The following is an 18338-nucleotide window of genomic DNA, read 5'->3' on the forward strand; positions in this document are numbered from 1 at the left end:
GTTATTCCACAAAATATTAAACCTAGGGGTTGAATAATAATTGACCCACACTTTTATGTTGAAAATTTATTAAAATTTAACTGAGCAACATAACTTGTTGGTTTGTAAGATTTATGCATCTGTTAATAAATCCTGCTCTTGTTTGAAGTTTGCAAGCTCTAACTTATTTGCATCTTATCAAACCTGCTAAATCTGCAGGGGGTTGAATACTACTTGTAGGCACTGTATCTAATAACTGATAGACTGAGTAATATTTCTGGATTAAAATGTTTAAAAGAACTGAGAGTCCTCAGTGGTTGATACCTTTTAATGGCTAACTGAAAAGATGGTAATAATTGCAAGCTTTCGAGACTACTCAGGTCTCTTCATCAGGCATGGTATAACACAAAATCTGAAGAGTCACATATTTATACACAACAGGACATAGAAAAGTGCAGTTAAAAAAAACAAAAAAACAAGTTATATAAAACAGAACTATCACTATGGCAGGAGGGCAAACTGTTGTGGCCATAAATTTTGCTGCAGTTCAGTGTGAAAGTTTTATTGTCCTTTGATAAGGGTCTGGTCCAGGCTGTGACACGCTCGGATGGTCAGAGGAGCACATCTTTTAACTGATGTAAAAAGACATGAATCCATGAGACACATTCATTCCTGCTCTGAATGTGTAATAGGTCATCATAAGTTTGTACTCCCATAGTCTCCTATCTCTCTGGGACTTGAAATTTCCTTTCAATACCAGCAATTTCATGTCCATGATGCTGTGGTCTGAGTTACAAAAATGTTTGGCCACAGGTAGATCCATCCTTTTTTCTCTAATTGTGTGGCGGTGAGAATTCATCCTTGTCCTGAGCTGTTGTCCTGTCTCCCCTACATACAGACCCCCAGTTGGACATTTGGTACATATAATTAAGTACACCACATTGGTTGTGGTGCAGCTGAAGGTACCTGGGATCTTGTAGTCCTGATGTGATCTGGGGATCTTTATCTTGTCCGTTGTCAATATTAATGGACAGGTCTTACATTTTTTCTGGTTGCAGGGAAATGTTCCTGTTGGTGTTGGAGAGGACAGGGAGCTTCTTTCTGACAATGATGCTTCTTAGATTTGGGGGGTGCCTAAAACACAGAAGTGGACAGCCCCCAAATCTAAGAAGCATCATTGTCAGAAGCTCCCTATCCTCTCCAACAACAGGAACACTTCCCTGCAACCAGAAAAAATGTAAGACCTGTCCATTAATATTGACAACGGACAAGATAAAGATCCCCAGATCACATCAGGACTGCAAGATCCCAGGTACCTTCAGCTGCACCACAACCAATGTGGTGTACTTAATTATATGTACCAAATGTGCAGCTGGGGGTCTGTATGTAGGGGAGACAGGACAACAGCTCAGGACAAGGATGAATTCTCACCGCCACACAATTAGAGAAAAAAGGATGGATCTACCTGTGGCCAAACATTTTTGTAACTCAGACCACAGCATCATGGACATGAAATTGCTGGTATTGAAAGGAAATTTCAAGTTCCAGAGAGATAGGAGACTATGGGAGTACAAACTTATGATGACCTTTGACACATTCAGAGAAGGAATGAATGTGTCTCATGGATTCATGTCTTTTTACATCAGTTAAAAGATGTGCTCCTCTGACCATCCGAGCGTGTCACAGCCTGGACCAGACCCTTATCAAAGGACAATAAAACTTTTACACTGAACTGCAGCAAAATTTATGGCCACAACAGTTTGCCCCCCTGCCATAGAGATAGTTCTGTTTTATATAACTTGTTTTTTTTTTTTTTTACTGCACTTTTCTATGTCCTGTTGTGTATAAATATGTGACTCTTCAGATTTTGTGTTATACCATGCCTGATGAAGAGACCTGAGTAGTCTCGAAAGCTTGCAATTATTACCATCTTTTCAGTTAGCCATTAAAAGGTATCAACCACTGAGGACTCTCAGTTCTTTTAAACAATTTTTTTATCCCTACTGGCTAACACGGTACAAAGATATATTTTACTTGGATTAAAATGAGGTTTATTGTACTAACAGAAAATGTGCAATCCGCATTTAATCAAAATTTGACCGGTGCAAAAGTATGGGCACCCTTATCAATTTCTTGATTTGAACCCTCCTAACTACTTTTTACTGACTTACTAAAGCACTAAATTGGTTTTGTAACCTCATTGAGCTTTGAACTTTATAGGCAGGTGTATCCATGAGAAAAGGTATTCAAGGTGGCCACTTGCAAGTAGTTCTCCTATTTGAATCTCCTATGAAGAGTGGCATCATGGGCTCCTCAAAACAACTCTCAAATGATCTGAAAACAAAGATTATTCAACATAGTTGTTCAGGGGAAGGATACAAAAAGTTGTCTCAGAGATTTAAACTGTCAGTTTCCACTGTGAGGAACATAGTAAGGAAATGGAAGAACACAGGTACAGTTCTTGTTAAGCCCAGAAGTGGCAGGCCAAGAAAAATATCAGAAAGGCAGAGAAGAAGAATGGTGAGAACAGTCAAGAAAAACAACAGACCACCTCCAAAGACCTGCAGCTTCATCTTGCTGCAGATGGTGTCAATGTGCATCGGTCAACAATACAGCGCACGTTGCACAAGGAGAAGCTGTATGGGAGAGTGATGCGAAAGAAGCCGTTTCTGCAAGCACGCCACAAACAGAGTCGCCTGAGGTATGCAAAAGCACATTTGGACAAGCCAGTTACATTTTGGAAGAAGGTCCTGTGGACTGATGAAACAAAGATTGAGTTGTTTGGTCATACAAAAAGACGTTATGCATGGAGGCAAAAAAACACGGCATTCCAAGAAAAGCACTTGCTACCCACAGTAAAATTTGGTGGAGGTTCCATCATGCTTTGGGGCTGTGTGGCCAATGCCGGCATCGGGAATCTTGTTAAAGTTGAGGGTTGCATGGATTCAACTCAGTATCAGCAGATTCTTGACAATAATGTGCAAGAATCAGTGACGAAGTTGAAGATACGCAGGGGATGGATATTTCAGCAAGACAATGATCCAAAACACCGCTCCAAATCTACTCAGGCATTCATGCAGAGGAACAATTACAATGTTCTGGAATGGCCATCCCAGTCCCCAGACCTGAACATCATTGAAAATCTGTGGGATGATTTGAAGCGGCTGTCCATGCTCAGCGACCATCAAACTTAACTGAACTGGAATTGTTTTGTAAACAGGAATGGTCAAATATACCTTCATCCAGGATCCAGGAACTCATTAAAAGCTACAGGAAGCGACTAGAGGCTGTGATTTTTGCAAAAGGAGGATCTACAAAATATTAATGTCACTTTTATGTTGAGGTGCCCATACTTTTGCACCGGTCAAATTTTGATTAAATACGGATTGCACATTTTCTGTTAGTACAATAAACCTCATTTCAATCCAGAAATATTACTCAGTCCATCAGTTATTAGATATATGAAACTGAAATAGCTGCTGCAAAAACCTAAATTGTTATAAAGAAAAAAGGTTAACATTAATAGGGGTGCCCAAACGTTTTCATATGACTGTACATGGAAGTCCTGGAGGGGCTGGCTGCATGACACATGGAGGCCCTGGAGGGGCTGACTGCATGATACATGGAAGCCCTGGGGGGGATGGCTGCATGACACATGGAGGCCGTGGAGGGGCTGGCTGCATGATACATGGAAGCCCTGGGGGGGCTGGCTGCATGACACATAGAAGCCCTGGGGGGGCTGGCTGCATGACATATGGAGGCCCTGAGGGGCTGGCTGCATGATACATGGAAAGCCCTGGGGGGGCTGACTGCGTGACACATGGAGGCCCTGGAGGGGCTGGCTGCATGACACATGGAAGCCCTGGGGTGGCTTGCTGCATGACACATGGAGGCCCTGGGGGGGCTGGCTGTATAACACATGGAGGCCCTGGAGGGGCTGGCTGCATGACATATGGAGGCCCTGGAGGGTCTGGCTGCATGATACATGGAAGCCCTAGGGGGGGGCTGGCTGCATGACACATGGAGGCCCTGGGGGGCTGGCTGCATGACACATGGAGGCCCTGGGGGGCTGGCTGCATAACACATGGAGGCCCTGGGGAGGGCTGGCTGCATGACACATGGAGGCCCTGGGGAGGGCTGGCTGCATGACACATGGAGGCCCTGAGGGGGGCTGAATGCATGACACATGGTAGCCCTGGGGGGGGCTGGCTGTGTGACGCATTGATGCCCTGGGGTGGCTGGCTGCATGACACATGGAAACCCTGGGGGAACTGGCTGCATAACACATGGAGGCCCTGAAGGGGCTGGCTGCATGATACATGGAAGCCTGACACATGGAAGCCCTGGGAGGGCTGGCTGCGTGACACATGGAGGCACTGGGGGGGCTGACTGCATGACACATGGTAGCCCTGGGGGGGCTGGCTGCGTGACGCATGGAAGCCCTTGGGTGGCTGGCTGCATGACACATGAAAGCCCTGGGGTGGCTGGCTGCATGACAGATGGAGGCCCTGGGGGGGCTGGCTGCATGATACTTGGAAGCCTGACACATGGAAGCCCTGGGGGGCCTGGCTGCGTGACACATGGAAGCCCTGGGGGGGTTGGCTGCGTGACACATGGAAGCCCTGGGGGGCTGGCTGCATGACACATAGAGGCCCAGGGGGGCTGGCTGCATGACACATGGAGGCCCTGGGGGGCTTACTCCATGACACATGGTAGCCCTGGGGGGGGGGGGGGCTGGCTGCGTGATGCATGGAAGCCCTGGGGTGGCTGGCTGCATGACACATGGAAACCCTGGGGGGGCAGGCTGCATAACACATGTAGTCCCTGGAGGGGCTGGCTGCATGACACATGGAAGCCCTGGGGTGGCTGCCTGCATGACACATGGAGGCCCTGGAGGTTCTGGCTGCATGATACATGGAAGCCCGGGGGGGGGTTGGCTGCATGACACATGGAGGCCCTGGAGAGCTGGCTGCATGACACATGGAGGCCCTGGGGATGGCGGGCTGCATGACACATGGAGGCCCTGGATAGGGCTGGCTGCATGACACATGGAGGCCCTGAGGGGGGCTGGATGCATGACACATGGAGGACCTGGGGGGGCTGACTGCATGACACATGGTAGCCCTGGGGGGGCTGGCTGCATGACACATGGAAGCCCTGGGGGGCTGGCTGCATGACACATAGAGGCCCTGGGGGGGCTGACTGCATGACACATAGAGGCCCTGGGGAGAGCTGGCTGCATGACACAGGGAGTCCCTGGGGGGGGGGGGCTGGCTGCATGACACATGGAGGCCCTGGAAAGGCTGGCTGCATGACACATGGAGGCCCTGGAGGGGCTGGCTGCATGATACATGGAAGCCCTGGGGGGCTGGCTGCATGGCACATGGAAGCCCTGGGGGGGGGGGGGGGGGGCTGGCTGCATGATACATGGAGGTCTATGGGACTACATAATTAACATGAAGGACACCTTTTACATGGACTATAGGGGTGCATTCTACATGGAGGTCTATGGGGATGCATTATATAACATGAAGGACACCTTATACATGGGTTAGAGGTGTATTATACATTGAGGAGTATGGGGCTGCATAATATAATATGAAGGTTTATGGAGCTGCATTATAATACATATAGGGCTATGGGGGCTGCTTTATAATATATGGAGGACTATGGAGGCTACCTTACACACGGACTATTGGGGTGCGTTAAAAAACATGGAGGACTATGTGGTGCAGTATAAAATATGAAGAACTATGGGGTGAATTATAATATATGGAGGACTATGGGAAATGCATTATAATACATGGAGGACTATGGGGGTGCATTACAATATATGAAGGGTTATGTGGGACCCTTTATACTATATGGAAGGCTATGTGGGGGCCATTAGGAGAACTATACACTAGGGGGGACAAAAATACAAGCATGGGATGGAAATGTTTTGTGCTGAGGTAAAAATTCTCTTTCCCTCAGCACCCAGCTTTCCCATGCTCTGCTGTACATCTTTCCCTCAGCACCCAGCTTTCCCATGTAGTTCTGCTATACATCTTCTCTCAGCACCCAGCTTTCCCATGCTCTGTTATGGGAAAGCTGGGTGCTGAGGGAAAGCTGTATGGCAGAACATGGGGAATCTGGGTGACGAGGACAAGATGGATATCAGATCATGGGAAAGCTGGGTGCTGATAGAGGGATTTCAGATCATCGGAAACCTGGGTGCTAAGGGTAAAAGCCAAGTGTCAGCGTCATTGTTCTGTACCCCGAGTGTCAGTGTCATTATCCCGTACCCTAAGTGTCGGTGTATGTGGAGGGGGGCCCCGGTCCAAATTTTGCACCAGGGCCCATCAAACTCTAGTTACGCCACTGGTTTGATATCAGTACCTCGCTGAAATGTCCACCTTCATTTCATTTTCATCATCCTGGTAAATGGCAGCAGATTTTTATCAAGAATATCTAGGTATATTTGTAAATTCATCCTTTCTTCAATTACCGTATTATTCGGATAATAAGACACACTTTTCCCCCCCAAACTTGGGGGGAAAATGGGGGTGCGGTTTATAAGTCAAATGTAGCTTACCGGGGGGCACGGTGGCGGTGGAGCGGGGTCACAGTAAGCTGGTGGCACAAGTAGGAGGATACTGCGGGCTCTGGGCTGGGAGGAGGGGTGTACTGGCAGCGCAAGGCAGGCGCTATTGATCTTCTGGGAACTGATGCAATAGGCATCAGGAAAATGGGTCGGAGGCAGCGCATGCACAGATTGAGGTCTTAGCTCTCCAAGATCTCAATCTGTGCATGCGCCGCCTATAGCACCATGTACCTGAAATCAAACATATCCGTCACGGGGAGATCAATGGAATCTGCCTTGCACCGCCGCGACACCCCCTCCTCCCACTATTGGCCCACTCGTCCCACCACTGGCTTCTTATGACCTCGTGCCCCCCCCATTCCCAGTAAGCTATATTTAGCCTATAAAATGGACCATAAGACTTCAAGACGAACCCCCATTTTAATCTAAAAAATTATTTGTTTTCCTATTTTCCCTCTAAATTTGGGGTGCATCTTATAGTAATCCTAAAAATATGGTATATGAAGTTTTCCAGTGCCCTATGCTAAAACCCTTTCCCCCCAACATGATGTTCCCACCTCCAAAATCCATTGTTGGTATGATGTTATTGAGGTGATATGCAGTACCTTTTGGCCTCCAAACATGGTGTGTATTATGGCATCCAAAGAGTTCAAACTTGGTCTCATCTGTCCTAACTTTAGAGCGGTGTTTTGACTGATCTGTGAGGAACTTGGGAACTAGACCTCCATCAAAAACACTAGGCAGCACCAGTAATAGATTTTAATTGTTTTTAAATAACGTTTCTACTTTAAGATAACGTATCATTGCACAATCCTTTGACCAAAGTAAGGTTAGGTGTTGAATTACGTTTTTTCATGCTGTGATCAGGGCAGTCGTCACCACGTGGTGCACCTGGGTGAGTGCCGGGACCATGGACAAACAAAGGGGCCTACTTGCTGTCGAGGATACAGTCCACGCTGCTTGCTGGACAGTGTCCCCAGGCCTTAAAGGAAACCTGTCAGGTCTTGTATGCACCCAGAACCAAGAGTGGTTCTGAGTGCATATTTTAATCTCTTTCTAAAGATCTCTTTGTTTGCTATATAGGCTGGACTGCTAGGCAAAGTAATTCTAAAGAGCCTTTATGATATGCTAATGAGGCCAGAAACTAGTCGCAAGGGCGTTAGATCCCTTAACTAGTTGGCCCCCTTAGCATGTAAGTATGACCCTGTAGGCATGCTAACCATGCTAACATGCTAATGAATATGTAGAGTCAGAGGCATGGTTATTCACCTCTCTGCTGTCAACGCATCCGTTGCTGGTTTTCGTCTCAGTGCGCATGATCCCCGGACGTCCGATCATGCGCACTATGAAGCCGGGTGTACGTGTCCCCACTTCAAACTGGTGTAGTGCGCATGACTGGAAGTCCAGGGACTTCTGATCATGTGCACTGTCCCTTTGCCCAGCGTTCTGAGGTAGTGCAATGGACACAGCTACGCGTTTCACTTCCGATGATGATAGTGGGCATTAAATACCATGCTAGCACGCCCCTGTGGGCATGCTAACCTGCTAAGAGGGAGGAATGAGCACAGGAACTAACACCCTTGCAAGTCCCCTCGCTCATTAGCATATCATAAAGGATCTTTAGAAATACTTTTTCTAAATATCTCTTTATCTACGTTACTACAGGCTGGGACAGTTAGGCAGGAATTAGAAGTATTCACCCAGAACTGCTCTTGGTTCTGGGTGCATGTTGGACTTGACAGGTTCCCTTAAATGATGTATGGGGCCTGGGGTAAATGTCTCTCTCCCCCAGTGCGCTCTCTCTCCCCCCTGAACTGTCTCTCTGCGCTCTCTTCTCCCTCCTGCTGAGGAGCGCAGCGTTCTAACTGCTGACGCTTATGAATAGTAATAAGGCAGGAGCAGAGATGAGTAACGGCTCCTGCACTGATATCTTGCATCTCTGTATAGTGAAACCGCTCTTCTATCAGCTTATTGGTATTAATAAACCACCAACAATCCGGATGCTGCGCTCATCACACAGTAGAGGGGGGGAAATAACAGCTCACAGAGACAGCACAGGGGAGAAGAGAGCGCATGCGGGCAATAGAGAGCGCACACAGGGAATAGAGAGCGCACGCGGGAAATAGAGAGCGCACACAGGGAATAGAGAGCGCACACAGGGAATAGAGAGCACATGGGCGAAAGAGAGCAGAGTGGGGAAAAGAGAGAGCATAGGGCAAAGAGAGAACAGGGGGGAAAAGAAAGCACACTGGAGGGAGAGTGCACAGCGGGGAAAGCACACGAGGGGGAATTATATTTACCGGGATTGTATGATATATACAGCCCGCAACCTCTAAATTAAATTCATGACTTGTGGTATGTGTTAAAGAGGCCCACTGAGACTCTTGCCCGGGTCCCACAAAAACCTGGATCCGGCCCTGGCTGTGATATTCCTGTCGCGGGCGGAGGAGGGGACGCTGCGCTCTCCCACTGCTCGGGTCCGGCTGTTGCTGCTGCTGCTGCTCGGTGGTGGCTCGAGCGGTGGGCCGGATCCCGGGGACTCGAGCGGCGCTCCTCGCCCGTGAGTGAAAAGGGGAATGGTTTTGGGGATTTATTGTCCGTGACGCCACCCACGGTTGTGGTGATTTTGTGGACACCACCACTGCTCTGGACGGGGATCCCGGGGGCGGTGACAGGGATCAGCTTTGTTGTTACTTCTCCCCTCCGTGGGTAGGGGGTTGGTTGTCCCGGGGCCCGGTGATGGGGTAGGGATGGATGGCAGGCGGGTTACGGGGCCTGGCGAGGTGCAGGGTCGCAGGGGCAGCGCTGTGCCGCACGGCACGGTGGTACTCACTCAGCCCAATGATACACACAGAGTCTCTGCTGAAACAAATGGCTGGATGGACGGGTCCCACAGGCGGCTGCGGTGTTTTTCCCCTGACCCCAAATTGGTAATGTAAGTCCTTTCCTACACCTTCTGTACGCTCCTCCTGCGCTCCGGTTTCCAGCTGGCTCCTCGATTCAGTACCGGTGGGCCACCGCCCAGCCCCGGCTACCTACGGTTCCACCAACTGTCTGCCCGGCTCCCTGCAGACGGCCACTACCGTCTGCCTGACTCTCTACTCGAGGGCCCTAGGCTCCAACCTAGGCCCCAGTCTGTGTCTGCCTTTCTCCAGACCTCCTCTCCCTTCCTCTCCTGGACTTGTCTGGACCTGCTTCCTGCCTCAGGCCAGCTAGACTCTTCAGTGGGCGTGCCTATCTGCTTGACTCCGCCCACCTAGTGTGTCTGTCTGAACCCGAGGGAAGGAATCAGGTTTCACTGGGGATGTCTGCTGTGAACTGCTGAGGGTGGGGGTGTGTGTGTGTTGTTACCTGTGGCCCCTGGCTTGTCCAGGGCGACACATACCCAGTGCTGTGTGATCTGTCAATCTTACTTTTCCTAGGACACCCACATGGACTGCCAACAGCTGTAGCTCTCGTACATAGTAGCAGTGAGTCCGCCTGCCCCCGACCTTCCTCCTGCACACAAATCTGGTATCTAAATTTACCTGATCAAAATGAAAAGAAAAGGCTGCATGGAAAACTGAGGACCAATCACAAGCCTAACAGATAAATGGAGCAATCTAGGCGGTGTTACCTTTTAAATATACCTTTGATAAGATTGTATATTCAATTAATGTAAGAATCTGATTACTTCCTGCTGTATAATATCTCAGATGCATGAAGCTGAACATGCCTGAGTTACAGAAAATCAATTTTAACATGCTCGTAACTGTCAGCACACATATATAATCCTGAGGTTAATAGTGTAACTCTTACAAAAATCACCTCAGCATATTACAGGTCGGCCTATTGATTAGAGAATTGTGTAATGCTTAATTTGACCACAAGATGGCGATGAAGGAAAAGTATTTCTCTACATTTACAGCAGATTACTGAAGCCTAGGGGCAAATTTGCTGAAGATCCATCGCTGACCAATTTAGAACTCTTAAGGCCCCGTCACACGCAACGACGTATCTAAGGATATATCGCCGGGGTCACGGATTCCGTGACGCACATCCGGCATCGTTAGCGACGTCGTTGCGTGTGACACCAACTAACGGCCGTTAACGATGGAAAATACTCACCATATCGTCCATCGTTGATGCGTCGTTCATTTTCCAAAAATCGTTGATTGTTGAGGACGAAGGTTGTTCATCGTTCCTGAGGCAGCACACATCGCTACGTGTGACACCTCAGGAACGACGAACTACAGCTTATCTGCGGCCACCGGCAATGAGGAAGGAAGGAGGTGGGCGGGATGTTTCGGCTGCTCATCTCCGCCCCTCCGTTTCTATTGGGCGGCTGCTTAGTGACGCCGCTGTGACGCCGAACGAACCGCCCCCTTAGAAAGGAGGTGGTTCGCCGGCAACAGCGATGTCGCTAGGCAGGTAAGTCCGTGTGACAGCTCCTAATGATACTGTGCGCTACGGGCAGCGATATGCCCATGATGCACAAATAACGGGGGCGGGTACACTCGCTAGTGATATCACTAGCAATACTGCTGCGTGTGACGGGCCTTTAGAAAATCTAGTAACAGTCCTTCTAGGAGCTCCAATAATGACTTCATTAGATGGCACATTGATTTATTAATGAGTAGGAAAGTAGGAAATTGTGGATATAATTTGTCCGGTAGGACATCAAAAGCTCCTGAACCGGATTTTCCTTGGTTACATGGGTGTTTATCAGTGTATGTCATATTATGTTACTATCTCCTTTATTAGGGAGATGTAAATTCCCCAAAATAGAGGTAAGAACATTTTAGAGCAGGGGTCTCAAACTCAGCTGGGTGTATGGGCCGCAGATAGAAAAAAAAATTGAGAGGGGACGCATTCTTTGCAGGGCAAAGTGACATTTTTAGTGATTCCATGTTTTTTTTTTCTATACATCTTTGGATGACTTTTTTGAAAAATGTTTGCTTGTTTATTATAACAAACCTGCATTTTTTTTGTTTAGTTAAGTTTAAATATAAAAAAAAGCATTTTCCTTGGCAAAAAAAATAAATAATGTTTTCTTTTGATTTTTTTTTTACATTCTATCACCTTCTTGTAAATTTTTTTTTTTACAATTAGCAGCATCATATAGTAATCTCCGTCAACATCTTGTAGTAATGCCCCCATGCAGCAGTAATGTCCCCCATCCATGTGTCATGTAGTAAGGTGCTCATCCTTGTAGTATTGTGCCCATCCTTCTGGTATTGTGCCCAGTAGTATTGTGCCCATCCTTGTGCACTTTAGTATTGTGCCCAGTAGTATTATGCCCATCCTTGTGCCCTGTAGTATTGGGCTCATCCTTGTAGTATTGTGCCCATCCTTGTAGTATTGTGCCCATCCTTGTAGTATTGTGCCCATCTTTGTAATACTGTGCCCAGTACTTTTGTGCCCATCCTTGTAGTATTGTGCCCAGCACATTTGTGCCCATCCTTGTAGTATTGTGCCCAGTACTTTTGTGCACATCCTTGTACTATTGTGTCCAGTACTTTTGTGCCCATCCTTGTAGTATTGTGCCTAGTACTTTTATGCCCATCCTTGTAGTATTGTGCCCAGTACTTTTGTACTCATCGTAATATTGTGCCATGTAGTATTGTGCACACAGACACACACATATACACACACACACACACACACACACACACACACACACACACACACAGTGAGGAGAACGCAGTGCTCCAAACCCTGATTGCGGGCACGGGCAGCTGCAGTCTCCTGCGGAGGGGACATGCAGCCCCACAGGTCAGGGCCCGCCGCATCCAGGTCGCAGCGGGTCCTGATTGTGAGCATGTACCTGCTTGTTGCGGCCGGGATCATAGTGTGCCGCCCTGGCGAAACCAGGGTATGACAGAGGTTTGCATCCATCTTTTTGGTGCAGATCTCACTCTCCCTTGGGGAGTTTTCCACACCGATACACACCAGCCAATCAGGCTCCACTCACCCCCTCCCCAGGAAAAGGGAGGGGGCGAGAGGAGCTTAGAAAGAGCAGAGCAGAGTTTGAGCAGAAGTCAGTCTGCAGGAGGAGGGAGGTCTGGAAGCAGCCCCTGTGTGGAGCTAGGAAAAGTGGTAGTAAGGGCCTCAGAAATAGGCCAGCCGCTTGTGGGACCCGAAGTGGACCGGGAGAGGGTAGTGGCCCCCCCGGTGCCGACTGTCGGGACCCAGTCCGGACCTGTGTACAAAACAGACACAGACATCAGGCAGGAGAACAACACCTGAGTTACACGCCCGGGTGTGGGACCCGTCCTCACAGCATCTGTGGGCACCAGTTACCAGCAATTTCTGGACTCTGAGACTCTGAGTATTTCTTCCATCTGGGTTCCTGACCCTCCATATCAATCCAGCTTCATCCAGCACCACGATAGCCGAACTGTGAGTGTACTATTCCCTGCAATCCCTGCCACCACCACAACTCCCAACTGGGCCCCGGGACTATAACTCCCCTACCCGTGGAGGGGATCCCAACTTGCTGCTCCACACCATCAGTCCCGGGTACGGTCCCCAGAGGCAGCGGCGGTGCCATCATCTCATCACCGCAACCCACGGGTGGTGTCACGGACAATCTCCCTTATCTAATCCCCTTTTTGCTGTGGAGCCTGAGATCACAGACCGGGTCACGCCACCGTGATACTCACAGAAGTGACCCCTTGGCCCGGATCTGAGTACCCCCTATCCCTGGGTGACACAATAGCAGCTCTATGCCCACGGTGGGCACGGGCAGGACTTTACTACAATTGAATAATTTGCGGTGTCAAGCAGAGGAGATGGCTGCTGCCCGCCAATCAGATGCAAGTCTGACGTCATGCAGCGATGTCACTTCCTTGCATCTGATTAGCGGGCGGCAGTGGCCATTGGTATAATGCGGATAGCTCCTCTGCACGACAACACAAATTATTCAATTGCAGTAAAGTCCTGCTGGCGCCTCCCTCGGGCATAGAGCTGCGATCGTCACGGGCCGCAACAAACAGCCTATGGGGCCTCATGCGGCCTACTGGCCGCGTGTTTGAGACCTCTGCTTCAGAAGTATATTACAGACTTAGCTGGCTTATAAGAATGGGGCGGGGGTGCGAAACACATCTGAGCGGCCCCTAACTAGGTGGCACACCCTAATTGTGGGTGTAGGACAGGGGTGGGGAACCTTTTTACTGCCGGAAGCCATTTGGAATTTTCTACCAGCCTTCGGGGGCTGCACCAAATTATCAACTTGAAAACTACCCTGCTATATTTGGTCAAACAATTAATTTACTCACCCCCAATGTGGTAGCTGGAGCTGCTTCTCTTTGGTGCAGCTGCGATGTTTGGTGATATTGATCAGGTTGTTTCTCACAACTGCTTTTCCAGGTTTGTTTCAATCTGGTGAGGCTGGGGGCATACACATCACAGGAGACACTGGGGCATATACATCACAGGAGACACTGGGACACATAAATTACAGGAAAAACTGGGGGTACACATCACAGGAGAGACTGGGGCATATACATCACAGTGCAGGCTCAGGCATATACATCACAGTGGAGGCTGGGGCATAGACATCCCAGGAGGGGCTGGGGCATATATATCACAGTGGAGGCTGGGGCATATTCATCCCAGGAGGGACTGGGGCATATACATCCCAGGAGGGACCGGGGCATATACATCCCAGGAGAGGCTGGGGCGTATACATTCCAGGAAAGGCTGGGGCATATACATCACAGGAGAGGTTGGGGTGTATATGTCGCGGGCGGAGGAGGGGACGCTGCGCTCTCCCTCTGCTCGGGTCCGGCTATCGCTGCTGCTGCGGCCTCTGCTGCTCGGTGGCTCGAGCGATGTGCTGGATCCCAGGGACTCGAGCGGCGCTCCTCGCCCGTGAGTGAAAAGGGGGATTGGTTTTGGGGATTTATTGTCCGTGATGCCACCCACGGTTGTGGTGATTGTGTGTACACCACCGCTGCTCTGTATGGGGATCCCGGGAGCGGTGACAGGGAGCAGCTTTGTTGTTATTTCTCCCCTCCGTGGGTAGGGGATTGATTGTCCCAGGGCCCAGTGATGGGGTAGGGATGGATGGCAGGCCGGGTGCGGGGCCTGGTGAGGTGCAGGGTCGCGGGGGCAGCACTGTGCCGTACGGCACGGTGGTACTCACTCAGCCTGAGACGTTGACACAGTTCTCGGTAAAACACACGGCTGGAAAGACGGTTCCCACGGATGGCTGCTGTTTCTTTTCCCCGGTAGTTAACGGTGACTGTCTCTTTCCCTGCACCTAGTACTTCCGTTGGTTGCGATGGGTTCCCACCGGTAACCCGCTCCCCGACTTGGATATGGGCCGGAGGAGCCCCTCTTTGCCCGCAGGCGCTGACCCTGAGAAACTGGTGCCTTGGCGGTGGCGGTGTCTCTCTCATACGGTTGGACTGTTGCCTTCAATCGGGACTTAGTTGTTTAGAGACCCGAGGGTCCCCTTCACTGACGGATTTGGCAAATTCACGGCGACTCCTAGCCTTGCCGGGATCCGAAAGGCCCCTGCCAATGGTGCTGGCTTCTCCTTGTGTACCGGTCCGGTACCGCCGGGCCACCACCTGTCCACTGTCCTCACGGCAACTCCGATAGGCCACTCCTGCAGACGGTCACTGCCGTCTGCTAACCTTGCTGTCTCAGTCCGGGGCACACACCCGGACCAACTTCAGGCTTCCAAACTGTCACTTTTCCTCTTTCACTACTTTCCCTCCTTCTACTTCAGACTCCAAACCTAATCTCTCTCCTCTCCAAAACTCAACTGCCTGGTTTTCCTGCCTCCAGGACTGTGAACTCCTTGGTGGGCGGAGACCAACCGCCTGGCTCCACCCCCTGGTGTGGACATCAGCCCCTGGGGGAAGGCAACAAGGATTTCAGGTCTAGCTTAGGTGTGCCTAACCGGGGTGTAGGGTGTGGTGATGTCATTACCTGTGACCCCTGGCTTGTCCAGGGCGTCACATATACATCCCAGGAGAACCTGGGGCATACACATCACAGGAGGGGCTGGGGTGTATACATTACAAGAGGGGCATATACATCCCAGGAGAGGCTGGGGCATACACATCACAGGAAAGGCTGGGGTGTATACATCCCAGGAGAAGCTGGGGCATACACATCACAGGAAAGGCTGGGGCGTATACATCCCAGGAGGGACTGGGGCGTATATTCCAGGAGAGGCTGGGGCGTATACATCCCAGGAGAGGTTGGGGTGTATACTTCCCAGGAAAGGCTGGGGCGTATACATCCCAGGAGTCGCTGGGGCATACACATCCCAGGAAAAGCTGGGGCATATACATCATAGGAAAGGTTGGGGCGTATACATCCCAGGAGAGACTGGGACATATACATCACAGGAAAGGCTGGGGCGTATACATCCCAGGAGGGGCTGGGGAGTATACATCACAGGAGGCACTGGAGGCATATACATCACAGGAGATGGTGGGGCACAGACAGCACTGGCGGCGGCACAGACAGCACTGGCGGCGGCACAGACAGCATTTGGTGGCAGCGCGGACAGCACTAGGTGGCAGCGCGGACAGCACTAGGTGGCAGCGCAGACAACACTAGGTGGCAGCGCAGACAACACTAGCACTAGGTGGCAGCGCAGACAACACTAGGTGGCAGCGCAGACAGCACTAGGTGGCAGCGCGGACAGCACTAGGTGGCAGCACGGTTTACACAGCACTGGGGAGGGGCCTGTAGTCAGGTCCTGGAAGGAGCCCGTATATTCTAGCATCTACCCACAGGCCAGAGTGCGTGCGCTTCCTCGCATCACACAGTGGGATTTAAAGGGCCGATGGCCGACAAAAGCGTGGCTGTGGCCTGAGCACTGCGGTTCCCGGGAATGTGCCCGGGAGCCACAGAAAAAGTCATCACGGGTCACAAACTGCCCGCAGGCCGGAGATTCCCCACCCCTGGTGTAGGAGAACCTCAGAAGATGACCAGACTGTTACTGGAAAGAAATCACTACACAAAGACCAACACTGATATTATCATCATACGGTGATCATATAGTGTTAGATACCAGTCGATCAAAAAGAACGTCAGCTTGTAGTCACTGTCTTTATCTGTACTGTAATCTATTATATGTTCCTCATTCAATAGTGGGCAGTTCAGAATGTTTTCCATAACCGGCATCAGGTAATGGAACATGTGACTAAAGGAAATGGGAGTGGTCACAAACCGGCTGCACTTGAGATGAACTAACAAGGACCTACAAGGAAGGAAAGAATCCTTGCTGCACTAAAAGAAAGCAAATACGTTTAATATCCAGAGTTTCTAAATGTGAGACATTGATCCCAAACCGGTCACACATCTCCCAAGGACTGGAGATAAGAATCACTGTTTAATCAGCAGTAGATTATCATGCGAGGACTACTTAGGTAGTCTAGCATATTCATGAGATCTATATAACTGCTAGATCTGCAGCAGAGAAAAAAATTATTTTATCAAAATGACAGCTAACAGCTCAGTAAGTGACACATGGCTGGAATCAGGGGCTCTGTCTCTACATTATGCTGCTCCCAGATTGGGTTGCAAAAACCTGGTGACAGAGTCCCTTTAAGAGCGTTCTTCCTATAGATTCAGCCCATCAAAATGTAATAGGCGCCTTGGAGAGAAAAGCGCCAGTCCTGGATGGTCAAAGACATGGAATCAATATTGGCATTGATAGAAACTAAGGCTGGTTTCAGACGAACGTCCGTGTTTAATCAGAAACCAGTCACACACATTGTTATGGTCACACGTGTGACATCCGTGTTTGCATACGTGTGACAGGTACCGGAGAAAACATGGGTCTGTAAAATAAAAAGATTTTTCATATTTACCTTTCTTCAGCTCTGCTGCCTCCTGCTCCTGACCCCCACTCATTATATTCATCGATTATTCACCGCACTCAGGACCTGGTAGCCAGAGCAGCGCAGGGACAGCGCTGGGTACAGCATTGCCGAGGACAGCATCGGGGGGACAGGTGAGTATTCTGCAAGCACAGTGACATCCAGGAGGTCATTGGAGTTCCCGATGAACTCTGATGACATCCTGATGACCCCCCCCGCGACACCCGCACTACAGCTTCACAGGTTCATCAGAGTTCATTGGGAACTGTGAAGAGTTCCCGATGCTGTCCCCGCGATGCTCCGGCTTCCAGGTTCTCACCACACACACGCACTCTGCTGTATACTCACCAGCGATGCTCCGGCTTTCAGTTCCACAGGGCACTGAATATTCAGTGAGTATAATGAGTGGCGATAAGTAGCGGGATGCAGCATCGCTGGAGAGAGGTAAATGTAGAAAATCTTTTTATTATATAGACCCGTGTTTTCTCCGGTACATGTCACACTGATGTCACAATGATCACATCAGTGTGCGATCCATGTGACACCAGTGCTGCTTGAGAAAAAACGGACATGTCTGCGTGTGTGCAGGGTCATGAGAGGTCACACGGTCCGTGTGAAAACACGGATGTGTGATTAACAGCAAATAATAACATGGATACGTGTGGCATCCGTTTTAAAAACGTATGTCACACGTACCTGAAACACGGACGTCTGAAACCGGCCTAAAGGCCCCGTTACACGCATCGATATATCGTGCGATCGCACCCGTCCCTGTCGTTTGTGCGTCACGGGCAATTCGTTGACCATGGCGCACAAAGTTGTTAACCCCCATCACACGTACTTACCTCCCTAATGACGTCGCTATGGGCGGCGAACATCCTCTTCCTGAAGGGGGAGGGATGTTCGGCGTCACAGCGACATCACACAGCAGCCGCCAAATAGAAGCG

The 18338-nt window shown here is 50.0% G+C and overlaps 1 protein-coding gene across 1 annotated transcript in view; it reads right to left on the minus strand.

The window, feature by feature from the left end:
- The window catches only part of LOC142312667 (uncharacterized), a 64256-nt gene extending 47572 nt beyond the window's left edge, over positions 1–16684 (minus strand). Inside the window, exon 1 of the mRNA XM_075351663.1 lies at positions 16558–16684. Coding sequence (XP_075207778.1) covers positions 16558–16684 — 127 coding nt within the window. The remainder of the gene's footprint in view (positions 1–16557) is intronic.
- Positions 16685–18338: the final 1654 nt, after the last annotated feature.

This window comes from Anomaloglossus baeobatrachus, chromosome 5 (genome assembly GCF_048569485.1).
Source record: "Anomaloglossus baeobatrachus isolate aAnoBae1 chromosome 5, aAnoBae1.hap1, whole genome shotgun sequence".
Classification (NCBI taxonomy): Eukaryota; Metazoa; Chordata; class Amphibia; order Anura; family Aromobatidae; genus Anomaloglossus; species Anomaloglossus baeobatrachus.